General features: G+C 35.1%; 1 protein-coding gene across 1 annotated transcript in view; it reads left to right on the top strand.

The window, feature by feature from the left end:
* LOC129227465 (protein croquemort-like) overlaps nt 1-23,091 on the top strand; it is a 58,479-nt gene that overhangs the window by 23,673 nt on the left and 11,715 nt on the right. The window contains exons 6-9 of the mRNA XM_054862032.1: nt 5,049-5,095; nt 8,243-8,315; nt 9,776-9,948; nt 12,161-12,279. Of these exons, the coding sequence (XP_054718007.1) occupies nt 5,049-5,095; nt 8,243-8,315; nt 9,776-9,948; nt 12,161-12,279 (412 nt within the window). The remainder of the gene's footprint in view (nt 1-5,048; nt 5,096-8,242; nt 8,316-9,775; nt 9,949-12,160; nt 12,280-23,091) is intronic.

Genomic DNA, 23,091 nt, shown 5'->3' with positions numbered 1-23,091 from the left:
AGTGGCGTAGCTATACTTTCTGCCGCTCGGGGTGGTTCCTCAATTTGCCGCACTTTTTGATGGGAAATCAGTTGACACATTAAAGGGTCAAAAGTAGATAAGTAATTAAGAAGAGAAGTAATAAGAGATTTTAATAAACAAGAAAATAAACTTATTTTTCTTCCTTCTTATTTTTCTTGCAAAAGGAAAAAAAGGAATTCAGAGTCCCACCGAAACATTCCAAAAGTTCAGTCAAAATTTGGAATTTTAAGCAGTTTTTAGTAACCCTTATAGAAAAGATGCTTGGAGATCCCTCCAGATTTTTTTTTAAAGCTAAAATTAGTTTTATGCATTCTTTGGTGATGTTAGGGGGTCGGGACTTCTCAAGGAAATTTTCCGAAACTGAAGTGTTAAAAAAGCGATTTTAGGCTATCTTTGGATACATGAAGATATTGGGGAAGGTTTGGGGGTGCTCTCCAGTTAGCTTTTCAACAAAACTGAAAAACACATAAATGTGGGCTGTATCTAGTGGTGTAAGGGTTTCGCCTAACTCCAACAGAGACTGGATTTTCCTCCCGAAATATTTTCAAACTTGAAGTCAATTTTAGTCTATCTTTGATGACGTTAAAAAGAAAAGGAACATTCAGGAGCTCTCTGGAAATTTTTTGACTCTAAAGTTTCAGAAACGATATTGTAGGCTATCTTTGATGGCTTAAGTTTCCAAAAATTTGGGGCAGTCAGATGGTTTTTCCGTCTTTCCTTGAAACTTTTTGAAAATTGCATCCTAAAAATGCGACTTCAACTGTTTGATGGACAACGTTATGAGAGAGTTCGGAGAGGAGTTTCCCACATGAAATCTTTTTTGAAACTGTTGCTCATTTTAAATTCTTCACCATTGAGAAAAAAAGGATTTGCGCTCTTCCCTCAAAAATTTCTAAAAACGAAATTTGGAGCCAACTGTGATGACAATGGCTGATTTCGTGCACATCTGGGGTCCCTACCTTAGAATTTTTCTGAAGTTTAAATGTAAAAAAACTCAACTTTAAGCCATTTTTGGAGACATTGATTGAGATGGTGATTTTAAAGTTTGAAGTTGATGTCCTAACTTCACATTTAGGACTATCTTTAATCATTATACAAGAAGGGTCAGAGCTTGACCTTCCTCAAGAATTTGTTGGTAGTGAAGTTATGAAAACTCAATAATCCATGTTAGGCTAAAAAATTAGATATGAAGGGATGGGGTGGGCGTTATTCCTTAGAAATGTTTCGAAACTCAAGGCCTAAAACTGCACTTTCGTGCTGTTTGGTGACGTTGAGGAATAGGAAGATTCGGTTGCTATTTCCGAAAAATGTGACATTAATTGAGAAGTTTAACAATGCAATTTGAAGCTGTCTTCGGTGGGACAAAATTATCTGTTCTCAAAACACATTTTAAAACTATCTTTAGCACTCTTGAGACAACGAAAAGTGGAGGAGGTTGAAAATGAAGCCCCCCAAAACGCTGTTTTAGGCTAAGTTTGGCCAAATTAAGGGAGGAAGGATGGATGGTAAGTGACTCTCTTCCGGAAATTTTTCAAAATTAAAGTCCTGAAAATGCATTTTAAGCTTTGTGACAGTAGGAAAAGCCTTAAAGGTCGGGGAAATTTTCCTAATTTAAAGTTTTAGAAACACAAATTTAGGGTCAATTTGGTTTCTCAAAGAGTTATAACTCCCTTTTGGATCAGTGCTTGAGTGACTCACCTAATGTTGACAAACTCAGGAGTTACCACCCAGAGTATAATCAAGACTCACCCCCTCCCCCTATCCGGTATTGCTATATTACCAAATTTGGATGATTCTCTTTTTCACTAATAGAGGTTGAAATGTGAAAAGCTTTGCATATAGATCACTGAACTAATTAAGAACCTTTCCTTAAAATGAATGACTAAATGTAAAACTCATTGTATAAAGGAATTAGTTGATATAATACTGTAGTACAAGCAATTAATATTCGAGTTGTGAATAGTTTTTTTAAATGAACATCAAGTTCATTCTGTCTTAGTGAAAGTTTTGTAGTTAATGACCAATCAAGGCAATTGTTGAAACCAATAATAATATCCTGAAAATGAGCAAGAAATCGCCCACCATTTGAGACCTCTCTCCTTTTATGGGAGAATTTTGTTTTCACTTTCCTTTAAAAAAAGTTTTTTTTAATTTTAAATACGGTGGTTTCCTAGGAACTTACTTTAAATCAAGTGGTAGCTTCATCATATAACAAAAGGTAATGAAATTTGTTTCCTCCGTAATAGTTAACCTTAACAGCAGAAAGAAAAAAAACTTAAACGCTAAAACACTTTACACTACCACTTCCCTCAGTCTGTAGCTTCTGACGAAGGAAGAGAAAAAGCAAAAAATAGTGCTGAGATATCCACAAGAAAAACACATGTTTTGTATTAGGCTAATTTTATTATCATAGTCGTACTAAAACCTTACAATTCGAAGAACGTTTTTTCTTCTTTTTTGCCTCCAGTAATAGATCAAAAGCATAATTTCCTTATTGGGAAAACGCGTTAAAATTTTTCACATCAAAAGTGGGAAAATGCCGCCCCCCCCAAAAGTGCCGCCCTGGGCAGACCGCTCCCTCCACCCCTCCCTAGCTACGCCACTGCTTTTGTTTCATCCTGTATGATTCTTTAGTTTCAACTCTGAAACTGTTCTTTCACTGACAACGAAAATTAGCATTAATATCCTTTCTTCTTTCAAATATTTGGAAATAACTCTCGGAATTTGGAACTACAACCCAAATTCAAAATAATAGAATACTTCCCACTTTTCAGAAACAAGTTTATTCTAACCAAATATAAGTGCAAATTAGGTATTTAAATGAACGTGTCACATTTCTTAGACCTTAAAGTGTGCATTTCATTTCAAATGTACTCAATTAAAAATAATCTTAGACAGAATCAGCGTTGCGATCTAAAAACTGATTCATCTGTACACCATGCAACTTTCGAAGAGCGATTCTTGTTGTGCAGGACCGTCAACACATGTGCAGAAGTTTGATTTGCCAAATGTACCAGTTTAGTTTTCATGCAGTTCATTTTTTTTTTGTGTGTGTGTGTGTGTTCTTGGGATTATAAATTAAAAAAAAAAAAAAAAAGAAAATCGTAGTTTTTGGACCCGCTTTCGTAGGCCTTGTAGTTTAAAGCTGTAATTCGTTTCGTACAAACTACAATTTTTTTTATAGCAGTTGGAAGCTCTCAGTATGACTAAAAATTTCCCTTTTCAGTGTTATTTTTTAATCAAATTTCTCAATACATAAGATTGTGTCTTTATGCTTTGCATATTAGCTCCATTTTTGCAAACTTTATATAAAAGATTTTTTATAGATAAGCAGAGATGCCACTCTCTTATTCAAGCTTTCAGTAGAAGTTTAAAAAATTTTCAGTAGTTTTCAGTGCTTATCAGTAGTTAACAATGCCCGACAAACGCTAACACAAAAGTCGAAAGTCAAACATATAGCGACGTCGAAAATTAAAAGGTTATATGTATTATACCAAGTAAACTTGTTCATCAAGATTATAAGAGGAAATATGGAATTAAATACACACTGGATAATAATTTGAATTTCTTCACTGCTTAATGCAAGTATGATTTCCTTTTTGTATCAAGAGCATTCATGAATCTAATATTAAATACTATGAATCCACTTAAATAATTTTGTGTGCTATGGCAGAAAAGCTTAAAGCAATTTTCAAAATATTTATTCATATGTACAGAACTAATAACAAAAGTTAATATAAATTTTTTAAATGACATACCTTTTTCACATGAGGATGACTGTTACTTATATACAGCTTATTTTAAAACACATTTAAAGCAAAGTCTTTAAAGGAAAAAAAAAGATGAAATAATTGAACTTTTTAATCTGAGTCCATGAATTCTAGAAATCTGTTGCAAGCCAAACAGAAGATAGTTAAACATGCTGTGCTGACTAATTCCTCCTTCGGTTGTTTTTTTTTTTTTTCCAACAAAAATCATTCTTAAAAATTTAAACAACTTGAAGAAAAAAGAAAAAAAAGTCTGGGAACATTTCCTTAAACAGCTGTTTAGAATGGTCTGCAGTAGCAATGGGCAAATTATGCTCAATCAAAAAACGAGTGAAAAGACACTCTGCTTTGATGACTTCCAAGTTTTCATCTTTTTTTCTGAAGAAAGTGGAGACTTCTTTAGCGTTCTGCACCGCCTTGGAGTTTTCAACATGCGACTTCGCTGAAACGTGCCGCCGACAATCGTCGCGGCCGCCATGCGCCAAACTGAAGTTTTTTTTACAAATCGTACAAAACGCCATATTTTCCGATATTATAGATTTTTCCAAGCAAGGAAACTCATTGGTATAAACGTCTGTGAATTTCTGACAACTTTTTTTTTAGCCTGACTCTCGGGAAGAGGGGACGTCGATCGAGTGTTTCCATCCATTAAAGAAAATAAACAAATCAGAGAAAAGAAACACCAGAGATTAAAAACACACGTGCGAAGCAAGGAGCAAGCGAACGAACAGGGTTGCTGCAAATATCACCCAACGTGGTGGGGAGAATTTCCGGTTAGAACCGGATTCTTTTGCTTTCTACCGTCGCCATTTCTCCATCTCCCATTGTCTGCGACTGCAGACTTCCATAATCGTCAGTACTCGCTCGCTTTGGCGATTGCCATTTTTTTTTTTTTTTTCATCGCATTTAGCGTTTGTTGATGTCACAAAAATTTTCCGTAGAAAAAAGGGCCTTTTCCGTAATTCGTAGTTAACTTACTTTTTAAAATTTTTTCCGTAGTAACTACGGATAATCCGTAGCGATCGGCATGTCTGGATAAAGTCATATCAAAAAGCTCAAACATTGGATAGGCCAAGTCTAATATTTTCCATTGTATTCATGCTTTCAATATATATGTATGGATGTATGCATATATTGTGTGTAGTTTTGAATATGTATAATTAATGTTTAAAGATTGCATGCATTAGTGAAAATATTTTAATATTTCATTGTAATTTTTTATTTAGAAAGCCTTTAAGCATTTATTTCTTTATGTTTCAGCCTTGTAGCTGGAAGGCATTATCCATGCAACATTATTGATGGAACAGGTGTTTAAATTTTCAAATTTTTCTGTTTTGTAAATGATATAGAGATTTTTAAAAATTAATTTTTGAATGAGTGTAACAGCTAAAAAGATAGGTTTCTAGACCATCTAGTTCAATCTACATTATTCCTGCGTTTCTCACTGAGCTTTTAGGACATGCATTGCCTTTGTGCAGATTTCTACTGCTATTATGCTTTTATTTCTAATTAAGAAAATAACTATATTCTTAGTCAGAGGTGGGAAGCCTTTTTGTACTCGGAGGCCGTGTTGAATTTGGGGGTTGGGCAGGGAGTTACACAAACAGAATCATAAGCACTATTGTTTGTATTTATTGTGACTTTTTTATTATTTTTAAGTTATATATTAGAAGTGTGCTAGTAAATGACACATAAATGTAAGATCATGTGATCATGGCATAGCTACCAAGTGCTCCGTTTTCCCCGGAGTTTCTCTGATTTATATTGCGTACTCCGAAAATCCGATTTATTCCAAAAAACTCCGTTTTTTTTTACTTAACTTGTACACTTTTCGATTTCTGAGGAAAAGGAAGAAATTTTCCTATCCTCGAAGGCAGGAATTGTGCACAAACTGGACAAAAGAGAAGACAATTGGATGCTTTGGAAGCATTAGTATTAGGATAAACACTGAGTGGGAGCATCGATCGGAGAACATGGTTTTTTCATTGAGCATTTCAGCCACGTGGAAAACCTAGCCGCCATGTTTGGTCATTCACAAGATGGAAGTAGACGATGCTTAAGTACCTTCGTTTTCAAAGACAAAGCAGAATTGGGTGTTTCTTTTAATTGCAAACTAACAAAAATAAAATGTGCTGCAAAATAGTTTTTTTTTGGTTATTTTAAATAATTTTATTGAGAAATGAAAACAATTACACCATTTAAAATTTCATCTTATCCTTATTGCTTTGGACACGAATGTGCTAAAAATTTTCAATTAAATTGTAGTTTCATGGAGATTTTTTTATTTTAAAATTATTTTCATGCAACAAATTCAAAATTTTATATCTGAATTTTTGACTTAGTCGTCATATTCGGTCATTTGCGAGATTTAAGTACACAAGACTCTTAAGTGGCCAAGTTTTCAAAATCGGAATTAAATGTTTATTGCAATGCAAACTATTGAAAATAATGCAAAATAGGCTTTTTTTTTCGGAAAATTCTTAATTTTTTTCTTGAAAAATGCAAAATTTTTTCTTCAGAATATTATTTTATCCTCATTGGTTTAGATGCTAATGTGCTAAAAACGGACTATTTCGTCTAAATTTTAGTTTTTTTAAGGATTATAAATTATTTATAATTACTTTTAATGCAACAAATTCAAAAATCTATCACCTTAAATTTTTCGCGTTGTTGCCATGGTTGTAGTTTTGTTGAAAATCTAACATGAAAATTCAGAAAAGCATTGTAATGGTGCTTAGAACTTATAGAAGCTTACGGTACAGAAGGAAGGTTTAGCACAGGCCACGATTTCGTGCTCCTATTTTAACCCTCATTGCTCGTAATTTTTTCCTTAAGTGCTCCTTTTTTTTTATCTTGAGATTGGCAGCTATGTCATGGTATTTCCTCATGTAGTATATATTTATGGTATTTCCTCATGTAATCAACAGATGACAATCAATAGATGACGTAATGCTTGGGTTTTTCCATGGCCAGCTGCCGATATAGTCATGTGATGTCAGGGCACAAGGCAGAATTAGGGGGAATAGAGTAAGACATTGACGGGCCAAGACAGTCGCCAAAGAAATATACAGTCGGACCCCGATTAAACGAATTCATCGGAACCAAAACTTTTTTACGTTAAATCGAGGTTATTCGTAATATCAGGGTGCGATTTATTATTATTTTTTAATTGCACTTACCTTATCAAAAGCCCTAATAAGCAACTGCGCAAAAATATCCATAATTAGAATGTGTACACTTTTTATTCAGTATTCCGCGACTAATTACACACCAGTTTAGTTGAATTTTTATTGTGCTGAGTAATAGATTTTGACAATTTCCTTGATACTTGGCTCAAAATAGTTCTCTTTCGACTTTATGGAGAGAATAAAATACTGTGTCATTTACAGCCTGCTGCATGAGATGTTTTTACAGTTTTCATTCCATGTAAAGTATTAGAAAAAGTGACAGCTTTAATGAGTTTCATTATCACTTTCTGCAACAAAATCGCTATTCTTTGGTTGCCTCCTCGCCCGTCAAATATTGCTGATTACAAGAAAAGTATTTTTCTGCTTCAGACAAGATGGATATATCATTTGGAAAACAATCCAATATTTCCTAACTCAAATTAGCAAAAAAAAAAAAAAAAAAAAATCCAATTTCGGCTCTTAAAATAATTTGTTAATTCGGGGTTTATTATTCAGTAAATAGGATGTTTTGCCTTCATTTTGGTTGTGAAAAAAGAAAAATTCGCTAAATCCCCAAATTTGTTAAATAGGGGTTCGTTAAATCGGGATCCGACTGTATGTGTTTTGTGTGTGTGTTCTATGTTTTGTATCGTCTACTTTGTTGAATAAACTCTTAATGTTAAGCGTGGCTTAGAGTCATTTCCCATATAAATGTATAAAAAATTTAGAAATTGGTAGAACTCTGGTTCTAGAACTTGATAATAGATCAAGTTTTTGTGAAGTTATATTTATAGATTTTCAATTTTTAAATTATAAATTTTTAATTAGCTTTGTTTTAAATTCTGTCTCCAAATGAGAAAATTCAATTTACAACAATTTCATTATAAACATCTACTTATCATACAATATTCCTCTGTGAAGGTGTGATAGGACATATTTAATATATATTAGATTTTTGGATCTATTTTCAAAGACTTTTCTTTGCCTATGGATCAAGTTTCTGTTCCTTTTTACTAGAAGCTAGAGCATGAGAATAGGATAAATCTTTTTAATAAACTATTGTTGGGAAAAACACAATATCATTGGATAAGCAAAACCAGGAAGAACATGTTTGCAAGCGAATTAGTCCCCATAGTTTTTATGAAGTGATAAACTGCCCATTCAAAGTGTAATTGTCTGATTGTTTAAAAATCCATCCGCAGTTTACTTTTAGTTGTAGTAAATAGTTTTTTTGAAGCCAAGTGTTAGTTGAAAAATATTTTTAAAAAATATTTATTCTTGTTTTAGCTGGTGATATGTGGCCTCCTTTTAGAAATGACAAAGAACAGAAATTGCATCTGTTTGCAGCTGATATTTGCAGGTATGATATAAAAATTGCCTGGTAATTTTTGAGCATGTTTATTTAATTCCTTGTGGGTTTTTTTTTTTTTTTTTTTCTTTCATTTTATACAGCTGTTATATCTTGCAAAATCAATTCCAAAATACATAATAGCTTATTTAATAGTCTTTTATTTTATGCTCCTGACAAAAGTTTTATAATAAGTGAAATACATTGGTTGTAAATAATCCAAACATTATCATAGAAAATAATACATACATTTTAAAAATAAATAACAATAAAGAAAAAATAAAAACATTGAAACAACGTTTTGAATGCACAAATATCAATAAAAAAAAAACATTGAAACAACATTTTAAATGCACAAATATCAATAAAATTGCTGACTTGGTTTTGGGGGTGCAGATAAAACCTTTTTCCAATGTAAAAAAGTAAGCTTATGAGTTAAACTTCAGTAGCAAATCTTAATGTCTTTTCCTCCATAAGTTTTATGTTCTATCTGTTTAAAACATGAAAAAGGATCCCACTGGTTTGATAAAACCTGGAAAATATGAAACTATCAGGAAATTTTGTGATAAAAAAAGTGAGAAAAATCATTGTTTTTGTCAAGAAAAACCTGAAAAATTGTCCTTTGAATCATAAACTGTCAAAAAAAAAAAAAAAAAAATCTAACCTCTGAATCACAATGGGGAGGGGGAATAATAGAAATATCCGGTTTTGCAATTGAGACTGCAAAACAAAGCCACAAAATCAAAATTCAAGTTTGGAGTTACATGGGTTTTTTTTTTACAAAAGCCTGGAAAAGTCGGGATATTTTACTTCTGAAACTAGGTAAGAACTTTGCATAAATAGCAATAAGATGATTAATCAACTTTATTAAAGCATAAATGTGCCAAAATATTACATACAGTAGAGCCTTGTTTATCCGGCCCCCATTTATTCGGATCTCTGATTAACCCATATCAAATTTTAAGAGTTTTTAAAATGTTTTTTATTTGCTTAAATAATAATTTTAGAACTATAAGCCCAGTGGCAGCAATTGGGGCTTATAAGTGGGAAAGGGGAGAGGGAGGCGAAAAACAACAAAAAACAAGGGATTTTTAGCGGCAGCAAAATGTGAAAAAAAAAAAAGTACAGAACTTTGTTGGGACTGGTTTTGAGAATATTGAAGCAGATAAGTGGAAACTAATGTAAGGTTTTGTTTACTCACTAATGTAACGTTTTGTTTGTTAATTCATAGTTTTGTTTACTTACAGTAAACAAAAATGTGAGTTAAAAACTTAAACGTGAGTTAAAGACTTAACTCACGTTTTTCTTAAGATTTTGATAAATTTTGTGCACAATAACTTTCGTTGAAGAAACTTTTAGATGTGAAGGAGGTTGCAATTGCTGTTTGAGAGGGGGGATGAACACCCACTTATATATGTGTAGTTTTTTTTTTTTTTTAGTAGTATACTAAGCAAAGTTTTCCTTTTTTCCAGCACACTTCATTTAAGCTATCTATCAGAAGTGCTCGTAAATGATATCGAATTGTATAGGTATTGGTTAGATGAAACTGCTTTTGATAATGGGAAATATGAGAAAGCAAATGAATGCCAATGTAAAGACTTCTGCAAGCCACCTGGAGCTTTGGATATTGAAGAATGTCAACATGGTTGGTTACTATACATCTCTTTACATTTTTGCACTAAATGTCAAAAATTAGTACTGAAAACAATTATTTTGTTTTTAAATTTCTGTTTTGCTTAAAATAATTTTCATAATATTCTTTATTTGGAAAATAAGTTCATTGCATTGAATGATTTTTTATTTTTCTTAAAAATTGGATATCAATTTTCATGATCTGTTATGCATTTCTAATCTATCTTTTAAATACCTAAGTGTCCTAAATAGATGGATGAAAAATCACCAAACTGATCTTGTCAGTGTTTGTGTCATTCCAAAAATCATGACACGACATTTTTGGAAATGGTACCAAAACTAGTTTAATGAATCCATAACAAAATCAATCTTGTATAATCAAAAACTGAACGTATGTATCTACGTATGTATGTGTGTCCGTGTTACTTCTTCCGAACGCTAGTGAACTGACCATCGAGCCAGGTATCGCTAGATTCGTAATTTTCCTGCCTATGTTTGGCTATTTAACATAATCCTCCAATAATAATTAGCAGAGATATCAATTAAAAACCATTAAAATTATAATACTTGGATTTCGACATAAAATCCACAATTTTTGAAAGTTTTCCTCCATTCAAATTATTATTCAGTGCTTCAACTCAACTTTCTGTAACAATGCTTTTGTTAAAATTTGTAGCATGAAGAAAATCATTGAAAAGAAAGATCTGTTGCAATGTTTTTCTTGAATATGAAGAAATAAAATTTGGCTTTTGTTTTGAGGCTTTTCCTGTAACCCGGAGGATTTGAAATGTTTACTTGTTGGTTATTTTTCTGAAATCTATCGCACAATTTTACTGTTTTTTTTTTTTTTTTTGTTCAAGCCTGATTGTTGAACACGTGCCACTTGACATAACCTTTATTTTCGAGGTAGATCATGCAAAGCCGGGCGACGCAGCTAGTGTTAATTAAATGTTGATGAAAGCCTTGATGTCAAAATCATGGTTTAGTGCAGAGATTCTCAACCTGAGCAGGGTGGGGAGCATAGAATTTAAGAGGAGGCGGGAATGTTTTAAAAAGTAAAATTAACTATAATTTGCAAAATTATGTGATCACATGCAATTTTTTCCAACATTATCGGCTTTTGTTAACTTTTTAGAACAGTTTTCATCCACATATCTCTGTGCATCTGCATTTTCGGCAGTGACATGCATTAAGTCAAAATTTTCAGGAAAGCAATGAAATAAACCCCGAGGTTTGCTTCAGCACAGTCACAACCTGATATCCAAAAACTTGTCAATGATAAAATGTGGCAGCCCTTTTATAGATGTTATGGACGTGACTGGCATTATATGCCAACCTTACCTAAGACCCTAGATTACCTCGAATTAATTCATGTTTAGCTCTTTGAGTTCATGTATTTTTATAGCACTACTTTCAAAACCAAGTTAGGTGTAGTAATATTAAATTTTGTGAACTAACTAATCAGTTTGATAACTAGTTGTAGCAATCCTACCCAGCTTGTTTCAAATTCCGAATATCCAATTGTGCTACTTGTTCTGACAGATATGGGGACCTCACATTACTGAACACGGGGGGGGGGGGGGGGTTGTGCCTGAAAGGTTAAAAACCCCAAGTTTGGTAGAACTGCAGGGAAAAAAAATTAATTTGAACTTTGACATTTGGAATTCAAATTATGTTTTTCGCAATCACGAGTGTGTGTGTATGTATGTATGTAGGCGTTTGTGTCTGTGTGCAGGCATGAGTGTGTAGGTGTGTGTGTATGTGTGTGTGCATAGGTGTGTATGTATGCGTGTGTGTGTAGGATATGGGCGCAACCTGGAGACGGATTTCACTAGAGGAGCAGCATCGGGAGGCCGGTCGACGGTGGTGCTGCAGAGGGAGGCGGGGGAAAATAAAATCAGCGTAACGCCAAGGACAGTCAAGTGAGAACAATAAGCAATGTGATTGCTCATAAAAAGATCACTGTAGATAAAACATAATTTAGGAAATTAACGACAAAATGATTTTTTGTTATTGGATTCAATCTCTGTCTGGTAGAAGCACGATAAAAAAGACCGGGTTAGTTTAAGAACTCGGGATAAAATTTAGTTAGCTTTCAGTTAGATTTGTTTTGTTTCAATTTTTTCTAAATTTTTCTATGTAAAAATTTGAGACTATTGATTATTATTATTGTTATATATCTTTTTAAGGTTCAAAAAATAAAGGTTATTTTTTTCCTCACACAGGTGCACCTGCTATTGTTTCTTTTCCTCACTTTCTGTATGCTGATCCCCAGTATTTAGAAAAAATAGATGGCTTAAAGCCAGATCCAGAAAAGCATAAATTTATCATTGATTTGGAGCCAGTAAGTTGATTGCTTACATTTGGAGTTTTTAATTTTGACTCATTTAAAATTATATTTAATTGTTTATGCTTGTTAACTTTATTACCTTATTTTCATAGATAATTAGTTCCAAATAACGTCTGAAGCATTGAAATTTCATTCTTTTCCCCCATTTCTATACAGACAGTAGTAATGTGATCACCGGAAAATATATGCTATGAGTGATACTATTATTAGTTGAAATAGTAATGTTTTAAACTGCTTTTGAGAATGAAGGAACACAGATGATATAAAACCTTAGTAAATCTCTTAGAGTTTCTTGAATCACTGTGAAATATTTAAGCTTTCCATTTTACTAGTGTTTGTTGTATATACAGCTTCTTCATATATAATCTAAGAGTGCCACTTTGAACTTGAGACAAACTCTTATGTAGCCCAGTAAGTAAAATATTTTGTCTCCGTATTGCATAAAGGTTGACATACAAGAAAAATCATCTTGCATTAATGCTGCCTCAGTATTGTTATGTTACTTCATTTTTGCTGTCAGCAGGCTGCCACAATATTGACTGACAAGGTGTATAGCATAATATCAGGAAAATATCAAGGTAGGCTGCTTTTGTAACCCTGCATACATATTGATATGACAGGATAATTTCAAGATGTTGTCATGACAGCATGAAATCAAGGTCTAAGCAAGATGATCTTGCTTTTGTAATCTTGCATACGTATGGATATGACAGGAAAATGTCAGGATACATTGATATGACAGTATGAAATCAGTATGTTTGTAAGGTGTTTCATCTATTTATTTATTTGTATTATTTTCACTTCAAACTCGAGAATTAAATTTCATTCTTTAATTATTTCTGTTATTCTTCAAGACTGATTAGTTTTCTAGCCTAAAAATATTTTCTTAAAGCTGACAGCTGATCGGAAATTCATATAAAGATATTAATAGTACTCACAATTTAATTTAAAAAATGAAAATTTCTTCGTTTTGCGTAGTACTTGACTTATTTTTTAAATTCATGCTTCTAATTGTATTATAAAGACATAAAATGCCTAGTTAGGAATAATTGTGGAAGTTTTTCTAGCACATTAAAGAGTAAAGATATAAATAAATAAATAAATACAATAAAGTACATTTCTGAATTGATGTCAGCATTGAAAATATCCCCTGGACAAAACATATGAATTTATCTGAAAGAATAACATAATCATTGAATAAAATTAATCTTACTCGTGAGATTGAAGTGATAATACGAAATTCTGGCCTGCATATCCTTTGTTTCAAAGTCTAGGGACGATAAACCTTTTGTTCGGCCATTTCTATCATTGATCGCACATTGTCTGCAATATGGCTTGTCTGGTACTATATTAATAAACAAATGCAGTTATCAGTCATTCATAAGTTATTCCTAAAATAATACTATTCCACACTAATAACTAAGCAACCTACTTAGAGAAGCCTAAAGAATGCAACGCCACGTGCAGCGTGGAGCTCCTGGATCGACTGTATCGAAAGTCGAAGGAGGAAGATAACATGCCAGCAATGCAAGGGACGCTGGGTATAAAGAACTGTGCGCATGCGCAAGTATCAATGAAGATCTATCTGTCCTATTGTGTACTAGTGATGGGCATAATCGAGTTCTCATAATCGAATCACTCGATTATTCAAGATCATTCGAGAACTCGATTACCACGAGTACTCGATTATCGTATCTCGAGTTCTCGATTATCACTTCTCGAGTTCTCGAGTGATGAACTTCTCGAGTACTCGATTATCACTTTTCGAGTTCTCGAGCGATGAACTTCTCGAGTTCTCGATTATCACTTTTCGAGTTCTCGAGCGATGAACTTCTCGAGTTCTCGATTGTCACTTTCCGAGTGCTCGAGCGATCAACTGCTCGAGTTCTCGCTTTGAACTTCTCGAGATGTTGAGTTCTCGAGATGTCAATCACTCGAGCAGTGTATTCTTCGATCGATTTGATAATCGAATGAACCTCTTGATATAGTTGACTTCTGACAAGGGTGCCCACCTAGAGAGGGGGGGGGGGGGGGTCATGGCGCAGACTGTGCTATTGACATTTGGGGGGGGGGAGTGTTTTAAGGGGTATTTTTCTCATTTGTTGGGGGGAGGTCTCTGCGATATTGAGGGCGGGGGGGGGGGGGGCTTGACCTCAGGGTGGGTGGGCATCCTTGCTTCTGAAGTGTTTTAGTTGCAGGGGCGGATCCGTCATTTAGGCGGTCAAAGGGCTGGCTTTGAAAAGTTAATGATTTTACTTATGAATGAGCATGGTTTTTTTCTGTCTTCTGAAAAAATTTGCATTGAAACCTTTTAATATTTCCCCCAGAAAGACGGGCAGCGCTGAGGAGCCCACAGGGGAGGTTGGTCATTGCGCAGACTGCGCCATTGATATTCCTAATGGACGTTAGACTTTTTTAGGGAGTGTCCTTCTTGAGGGGGAGAGAGAATCCCTAATTTTAAAAAAGTGTGCCAGCACACTTGAGGAATAGATACCCTTGCGATCTAAATGGTATTACAATCAAATAATTGCCTTTCGAATGTTTCATTCGAACAGTGTTATAATTGAATGTATATTGTTAAATGCTTGATTATCAAATGATTCTTTGGGGATGCTTGGTAGTCTAATGATATGTTTTGAGCGAAAGGTGTTAATGAATGAACACATGGACGGGTCTGTATGAGACATGTGTTGTGTGTCCCGGTGGTGGAAGTAAATGTTGGAGGCGCTTATAAGGTTCTAACTTGAGAGGCATTAAAATTATAGTTCAGGTAAAAAGGGGGAATACTTAAGTTGAAAACCTGAGGGGACGTCTTCCCCCTTACGTTCACCTTCGACTATACGATTGGGTAATGATACAAGTGTAATAGGCAATAACAAACGATTTAGAGCCCAAATATACAGATCACTGCAGACACGTGTTTCGGGGTTTCAAGGAACCCTTTTTTTCAACGCAAAATAGTGAGATTGTGGATGTAAGGACATTACTGGATGTCTTTACGGACCATTCATTAATTGCGTAAGGGTCCCGAGGGGGTGGGGTTGGAAAAATGTCTACATACTTTGGGGGGGGGGAGAGGGGTTCAAACGCATTCTTACGCAATATTTTCCAAGCCAATGTTTCATTTGCGTCTGGAAAATAAAAAGTATTAGGATGACTGTTATTTGTTTTACGAAGAATTAATTATGTAAAACATAATAAAAGAATTGCACTATTGTATGGCATGTTTTATTTTTAACTACTATCGCATCATATACAAAAAAATGTGGAAAACACATTCAGTCTAGATTCCAACTTTTTAGTAAATATTTCTTCACACAAAAAGGTTTAATTTAATAATAGTGAATTAAATTTCGATTCCAGTGATATTAAATTAGTTATTTCATTATTTCGAAAAACGAAATGGAATCTTACGTAAGAATAGGGGGATTGGTTTGAAAAACCTTACGTACCCTTACATGGGGGGAAGGGCCCAAAAATGGCCAAAATCACCCATACGTAACAAAGGAATTGCCTCTTACATGTAAAAGCTTACTATTTTGTTGAAAAAAGGGTACCTTAAAAACTCCAAAACACGTTTCTGCAGTACTCTGTATATTTGGGATACAAAACGTTTGTTATTTCATGTTACTTCTCGGCACAAAGGTACTTAGTTATTTCTTAATAAAACAAGTGGTTAACTTCTCGTGTAATTCATTTCTATGGGTGCAAATAAGAAAGGAGGGGGGGGGGGGGGAGTTTTGACGTAAACTGCGGGATTGTAATTTTTAGGGGATTTTGTCTCTTTTGGGGGTATTGCTCTTGGGGGAAGAGCTTCATAGGTGGTGCCCTTTGCTCTTGGAATAGATTTGGAATGATTTCTAAAATCGAATGATTGCTTTTCTCTTGCTTTATTCGAATGGGGTAATAGTTGAATGTTTGGCTTCGAATTTTCTATAATTGACAGATTCCTTAATAATCGAGAGAGAGAGAGAGAGAGAGAACGATATTTTTAGAACGAAAATTGTGAATTATCATATGAGCCGATTTATGGAGGGGCATGTGTTGTGTGAGTGGCGGATACAATGGAGGGTCGTGGGGGTCATGACCCCCCCCCCCTGGAACTCTCGAGAATAGTATCCGTACACATTGTGTTCAAATAATTTATGCATAAAATGCAAACGATGACAGTATCTTATCTTTTCAATACATCAATTATTTTTCAAAGAAAATATTTGAACTACTACTTTGTTTTATTGCTTATGAAATTAATTTGCAACGTTTATCCCCAATTATGTGCCTTATTCCTGACCGATTAGGGACTTTTTATTGACCCCCAAAAAAGTTTCAGAATTTTTTCGTACTTAAAACGGGAGTTTCGTTCATGGGGGAGGGCTTTCTTCAGCATGACTCCCACTCCCCTTCAAATGGTTTTCTGTATCTGCCCCTGGTGTGATCCAGTGGTGAAATCTTGAAACAAAGGATAGAGAAACGCTTTCCATACTGTTTTGAACTTGACAGTTATTAAGATTAAATACGTACGTATGTAAAATTTTTATTAAAAAGTGAGGGATAATGATAGTATGGGCAAGTCATTGGATGACACTAGCAGGTTTAAAATTGAGAGTTGTTAAACTTAAAAATATATTAAACCGGTATCAAGGGCTTCCATATAGAGGGGAGGGGGCAAGTGGGGGCTCAAGCCCCCGCCCCCTTCTTTGAAATTAGGACATCCTTGCTTTCAGTACTTTTTTTTTTTGCAAAAATGTAAAATTATTTCTTCTCCAGCAATTAATCAATAAGTTATTAAAAATGTCAAATTTTAATAACTCTAATCTGTACTTAAATCGGTTTCTATGGGGAAAATATCCTATTAAACCATGGGGAAAATATCTGAGCCCCCCCCCCCTTAAAATTTTGCATATGGGCGCCCTTGACCGGTATGGTACAAACCGTGCAATTGAAAATTTAATGTAGTCTTAGCCCTTTTTCGGATTATCGTTTCTTGGGGGAGGGGGGATTGTCATAAAAAGCGCGCCATTGCTCACAGGGACGGACGGACACCCCTGTCATTCTATAAGGTTTTAGAATCAAATAATTGCTTCTCAAATGTGTCACCCCTGTCATTCTATAAGGTTATTGAATCAAATAATTGCTTCTGCTTTTTTTCGAATGGGGTTACTCAGAGAGCACACTTCGTTGAGTAAACGTTTTAAAGCGATTGTTAACGCTGTGGCAGCCATGTTAAAACGTTTATGAAATGTTTAAACGCAAGGTGTTTATAATGCAGTGGTGCCCCCCCCCCATGGCGATGATACTCATTGATGGGCTATAATTCTCCAGCATAAAGCAAGAAAGAGAATAGCCCAAGTTTTGCAAAGAATAATGATAATTCAAAGCTATTAAATTAACAAAGTGTAATATGCGATTAGAGTAGTCAAACTATCAAATAGAAATCTATCTTCTGCTGCATGAAGAATCTTATATTAAGTGACGAAAAGTCATTCTTTAAAAATATCAACGATTTATTAAACAATTAACAATTGTAAAAGTTAAAATGAGAAAATAATAAAGTAACTTGAAGAATCAATAACTCAAAGCCATACGCAAAATTAAAGTATAATGATGAACTTTGTAGACCTATTATATCTATTTACTAATTCTATTAAATATTACCGAATGTTCCATTGAAGATGTTTTCATGATCTCTATTCATAGATCTCTAATACTAACATTTCAATAATGCATCACGAACACTAAGTTCGGCGAGTTCTAGTAGTATCTATTAGATCACATCTAACTACCGATCAGAAAACTAACTTCCTATTAATCCATTATAAAAACTGTGAATGGCTATCTCGATGGTTGAAAAGCCAAGAGCCGAAAACCCCCAACTGCAAACTGCAAGTTGGCAAACTAAAGCATCTATCGTAGATGCGAGAAGTGAAAAAAAGAAAGAGTCATATCACACGAGCGTATAAATACTGCTTTCCCAATTAGCATAATGCGTCATCTCAAGTTCGACACGTGCGGAAAAGACGTGTGCAAAAAGCTTCTAGAATGTCTGAGAACGAGTGACGTCATCTGACCTTCAATTCGCCGGGAAGCGAAAACAGATTCACTCATCGTTTACGTTTTCCTCTGAAGTTGAAGTACGCGGGAAGAATCGCTTGTCAAAGCGAAAAGGATATTACAACGCGAACATGCTAACATGCATAGTAAGTTTACAATTGAATAGCTTTAGTTTGTAAATGATGAGATACATATAATTAAATAATAACATTGTGCTTAGGATAAACTTAGTGTTTATCACTCATCCCTCAAATGCGACGTTGAACCCCCTAAAATAAATTAAAGCGCGCTTAAGTTACCCTCTCCTCTTCAAAACTTCAATGGCGCGGTCTGCGCAATTTACCCCCCTCCCCCGAGCTCTCTCTTGTATAATATTTTGTTTGTTGTGTAATGCTCGGTTATCGAGCATCTCGGATGATTTGAAAACCGAATACGTAATCTGCTTTTCAGAGAAACTTGACAATCAATTTTAACCTTTTTGAGGACCAGCGCACGGAAAATGAAACGTAACTATGGAACCTTAAGTTCCGAAATGGACCGTTGCGAGCCTAAGTATTTTCAGCAGTTTTGCCTCAACTTTACAAAAAAAAAAAAAAAAAAAACATAAAATCAGCACATTAATTGACTGAAAATTTTTAAGTTGAGTAAATAATATACTAATCAACATTTATGAAACTATAAGGAATATGACATAAACAGAAGCGAGTAAAACAAGCAAAATACTTAAATTTAACTACCCACGCGAAAATAAATGCTATGCACACAAGAAGTCACAAATATCTTGCGTATGGAATTTCAAAAAAAAAAAAAAAAATGTAATCTTTATTTAAAAATTGAGTCGAAGAGTGGAAGCTAAAATTAATCCCACACGACAAACTTCAATATTTCGTTTTAATGCACTCAGAAACATTTCTACTTCATTCCCAACACTTTTACTGTTATTGCATATTGAAAAATAAAAAAGAGCGGATCAAGAAAGAAAAAAAAAATCATGAACTTCAATGCACTTCAAACCACACTTGAACACTTTTCAATGCGAAGGGAATCCCAATCCTCTGGGAAACGCAATCAGAAATATTTCACACTTCCTCCTCATGCATTAGTCAGATAAATATACGTAACAAATCTCTCCAAAAACATCCAAAAAAAAAGCAAAGCTATAAACTAGGAAAGAATGAGTACTTTTGCGCAGAGCAACTATTCCCCTACTTGTTTACATTATTAACTTTGTGTTTGAGAGCCCGAAACCATTCGAAATAATCACGTGATAACTGAAAATCATTAGTTTATATGCATAACCTTTCGAATAAATCACTCAGTCGCCCAAATGCCGAGCTCCTAGTTTCTGACAAGCTAACAGGGAATCTAGTCGAACCTGCATCCCCCAAGGATTGCGACCCCAAAATGAAGACTAAAATCTATCGAATCGACCCCCTAAAACAAGCTTGCATTTCGAACTTTACCGGAGGGTAAGGGAACAAAAGGTGTATCTGCTCATTTTATCGGAAAACAACAAAAAACTATACCCACTTAAATGTAAAAACTAGAATTTTTCATGGAATTTGGGGGGAGTGGTATTGATTCCCCTTCTGAAAGGGGGGTGTCAATACCCCCCCCCCCAACTTAACCTAAAACTTCTAAAAGCCAGGAGGGTTCACCCCTTGTTATACCCCTAAATGGTAGGCTAAATGTCACATTCCTATCTCGAGCGCACCTCTGCCAAAACAACTCGGGAATTCAACTGAAGTCAAGGGAGTCCACCTCCCCCCTTTCGCAGGGTGATGGCGCACCCTCTCAAATGTTACGGAGCATCCGTCTAGAAGGAGCTCTCCTCCCCCTCCCGAAACGAGATTTAAAAAAAAAATTCTCAAAAAACCGCTTTTAAAAATTTTGGTTTCGCAGGCTGCGCCATGGACCCCTTCCCCCCTTCCGAAAATGAGATAAAAAAAACCTTCTCAAAATACCGGCTCTAAAAATTTTAGTTGCACAGGCTGCGCCATGCCCCCTCCCCCCTCGGGGGTGCGCCATGGGCACCACCGAGCAGTCAACTCAATTTTGGAAAAGCTCAGAAAATGAACTACTCGAGTACTCGATTCAAACGTCTCGAGATCTCAATTTGAAACATCTCGAGATCTCGATTTAAAACATCTCGAGATCTCGATTCAAAAGATCTCAGAAGTCAATCGCTCGAGTACTCGATTCAAAAGATCTCGAGAAGTCAATCGCTCGAGTACTCGATTTCAAAGATCTCGAGAAGTCAATCGCTCGAGTACTCGATTCGGAAGATCTCGAGAAGTCAATCGCTCGAGTTCTCGATTTCAAAAGATCTCGAGAAGTCAATCGCTCGAGTTCTCGATTTCAAAAGATCTCGATTATCAATCACTCGAGTGATCGACTAAAAAAGATCTCGATTATCAATCACTCGATTATCAGAAGTACTCGATTCCCGAGATCTCGATTATCAAAAGATCTCGATTATGCCCATCACTATTGTGTACTAATTACCTTGACACCGACAGCATGAAATCAATACCATCTTGACAGCGTCAACATGTATGCAATGCTGATATTGTAAGGTAAAATCAATATTGGTGTTTTAAGATGAATGCAATATTGCATACTTGTTGCTATTGCAATATTGATTTTTAATCTTTATGCAACCTTTATACAGTATGAAACACGTCAATATTGACGCCGTCAGTGTAATATCAAGATCTGTCAAGGTTGATGCAGGAAATTTTGCTAGTAGGGTAGGGTTAGCTTATTGTGGTGGAAATGTGGTTAATTCATTCGAATTTGTTAGAAAACATGAACCACCAACTTAAATAAAAAAAAAAACAAAATGAGGAAAAAATTTTAGGCCGATCGTATTTTAAGTGATTCTGCAAAACTCCAGGACGTCTCAATGTTTGGTGCCCACGTGGAATACAAAGAAAAGGTTTGACTTACCCCCATGTAGTAGAAACACAATAAGCACAACTCATTTCGCGTCACTTGTGAAAATTTATTCCGATGATTATCACTTACACGACGAATATCAAGATCCTAGGGAGCTCCCGCGGCGTAATCAAAACATGGAAGGGAATATAAAAGATTACAATATGAAAAATTTAGGTAAGTTAAGTTCACAGTCCAGTCTATTGCAGGGAATTATGTCGTCACAGCAGAGGGACGTGCGTTGTACATGGGGAGGCTTAAAAACGGCGCGGCCTGTTGTTGCAGTGAAAGAACTCATCGTAGAGACATCAGCGAGAAAGATGACGTAAAACCACATGGAGCTGGCTGCTATACCACGGCGATGACTGAGAAATCTCATTACTCAGGGAAAAAAACATGGCGCAGTGGGAATCAGAACTGAATTCATGTCGACCGCGCATACCGCTTTCACTATCCAGGTCTCACCAGCTACAGGTGCATCACCAGCCTTCTCTGATCATATGCAATGATCATCGAGTAAAAAAGAAAGGGTTTTCATCCGTGCATGATTGGAGCTACCTCCACGTGGACGCGAACATTTTTCAATCCTTTTTTAGAAAATCTTGATTAAATACAGGATCTCATTCGTAACTAACTTATCATTTTTTTAGAGAAACATGGCTCTAAGGCTCCTGTGCAATTATTTTACAATTTACATCATTTTTTATGCCGATGCATCCAGATTTTGCATCGCAGTCGTCGCCATTGCATATGACCCATTTTCAGGTCCAGCGTCCGCGCTCCTAACCCACGCTCAGTCACGTATCACGGCTAGCACACTACTCCTTTTTTTTCGAAAACTTTCATGAGACATCAAGCTAAAAATCCACGCGGTCGCGTGAAAAACAGATATCCATACGCGGCGTCACTTAGCACAGCGAATGGGAACGCGGGAAAATGACATCACCAACGAGACCACCCCTACGGCCAATGAGCGAAAAAGGCGGGAGACAACGCATCACGGGAGGAAGAAGGGAAAACATGGCCGCCGAAAACTCAGAAACGACGCCATTAAATCAGAAAATGCGAATCTAAGAAAATATATGTGATTACTATATCACACTTATCATTTAAAGTAGGTAAAGTGAACTCTGAATAACTCTAAGTCCCAAAGGGCTGGCTAAAACATTCAAGTTATTGATAGTTCGAGTTACAGGAAGTTTCCACAGCAGTCTCAAGAGTTTGGGACCCGATTAAAACTTTGAGATAAAGGGATACACCAGTTATAAGCTTCCAGTTATTGAGATTTGACTGTAATTATTTGTTTCATTGTTAATAGATTTGATTAATGAACTTGAAAATAATTTAAAATTCATTATATAAATTAATTCTTAAATTATTTTAGAAATAGGAAATGTACATAAAAGTATTTCTTCAAAAGTAAAGCATTACAATTGAACTACAGTATACTCTCGATATCTCAAACTTCTATATCTCAAAAACCTTGATATGACAAAAAATTATTTCCCCCCCCTTGATTTTGCATATTTATCTAATATTTTTCATATTTTGCGAAGTCGAATATAATTTTTTTCGGAAAAACTTCAGTTTATTGTCTTGAATCAACTTGAGGAATGTTTCCAAAAATTTCTCACACACTTCATTATTTTTCTCAGGGGTTAGGAATGATCCGGAGAAGCTTATCTGCTGTCACTTTCATTCTAGAGCGGGGGGTGTCAGAAAATGTAAGTCCTGAGAAGCTCAAACAACCTACCTAAAACTTTTCACTCCCTTTCTTTGAATCAACCTTTTGACTCTATTTCCACCTTTGTAAAAAGG

Source organism: Uloborus diversus, chromosome 8 (genome assembly GCF_026930045.1).
Source record: "Uloborus diversus isolate 005 chromosome 8, Udiv.v.3.1, whole genome shotgun sequence".
Lineage (NCBI taxonomy): Eukaryota > Metazoa > Arthropoda > Arachnida > Araneae > Uloboridae > Uloborus > Uloborus diversus.
This window is presented reverse-complemented; position numbering and strand designations above follow the sequence as displayed.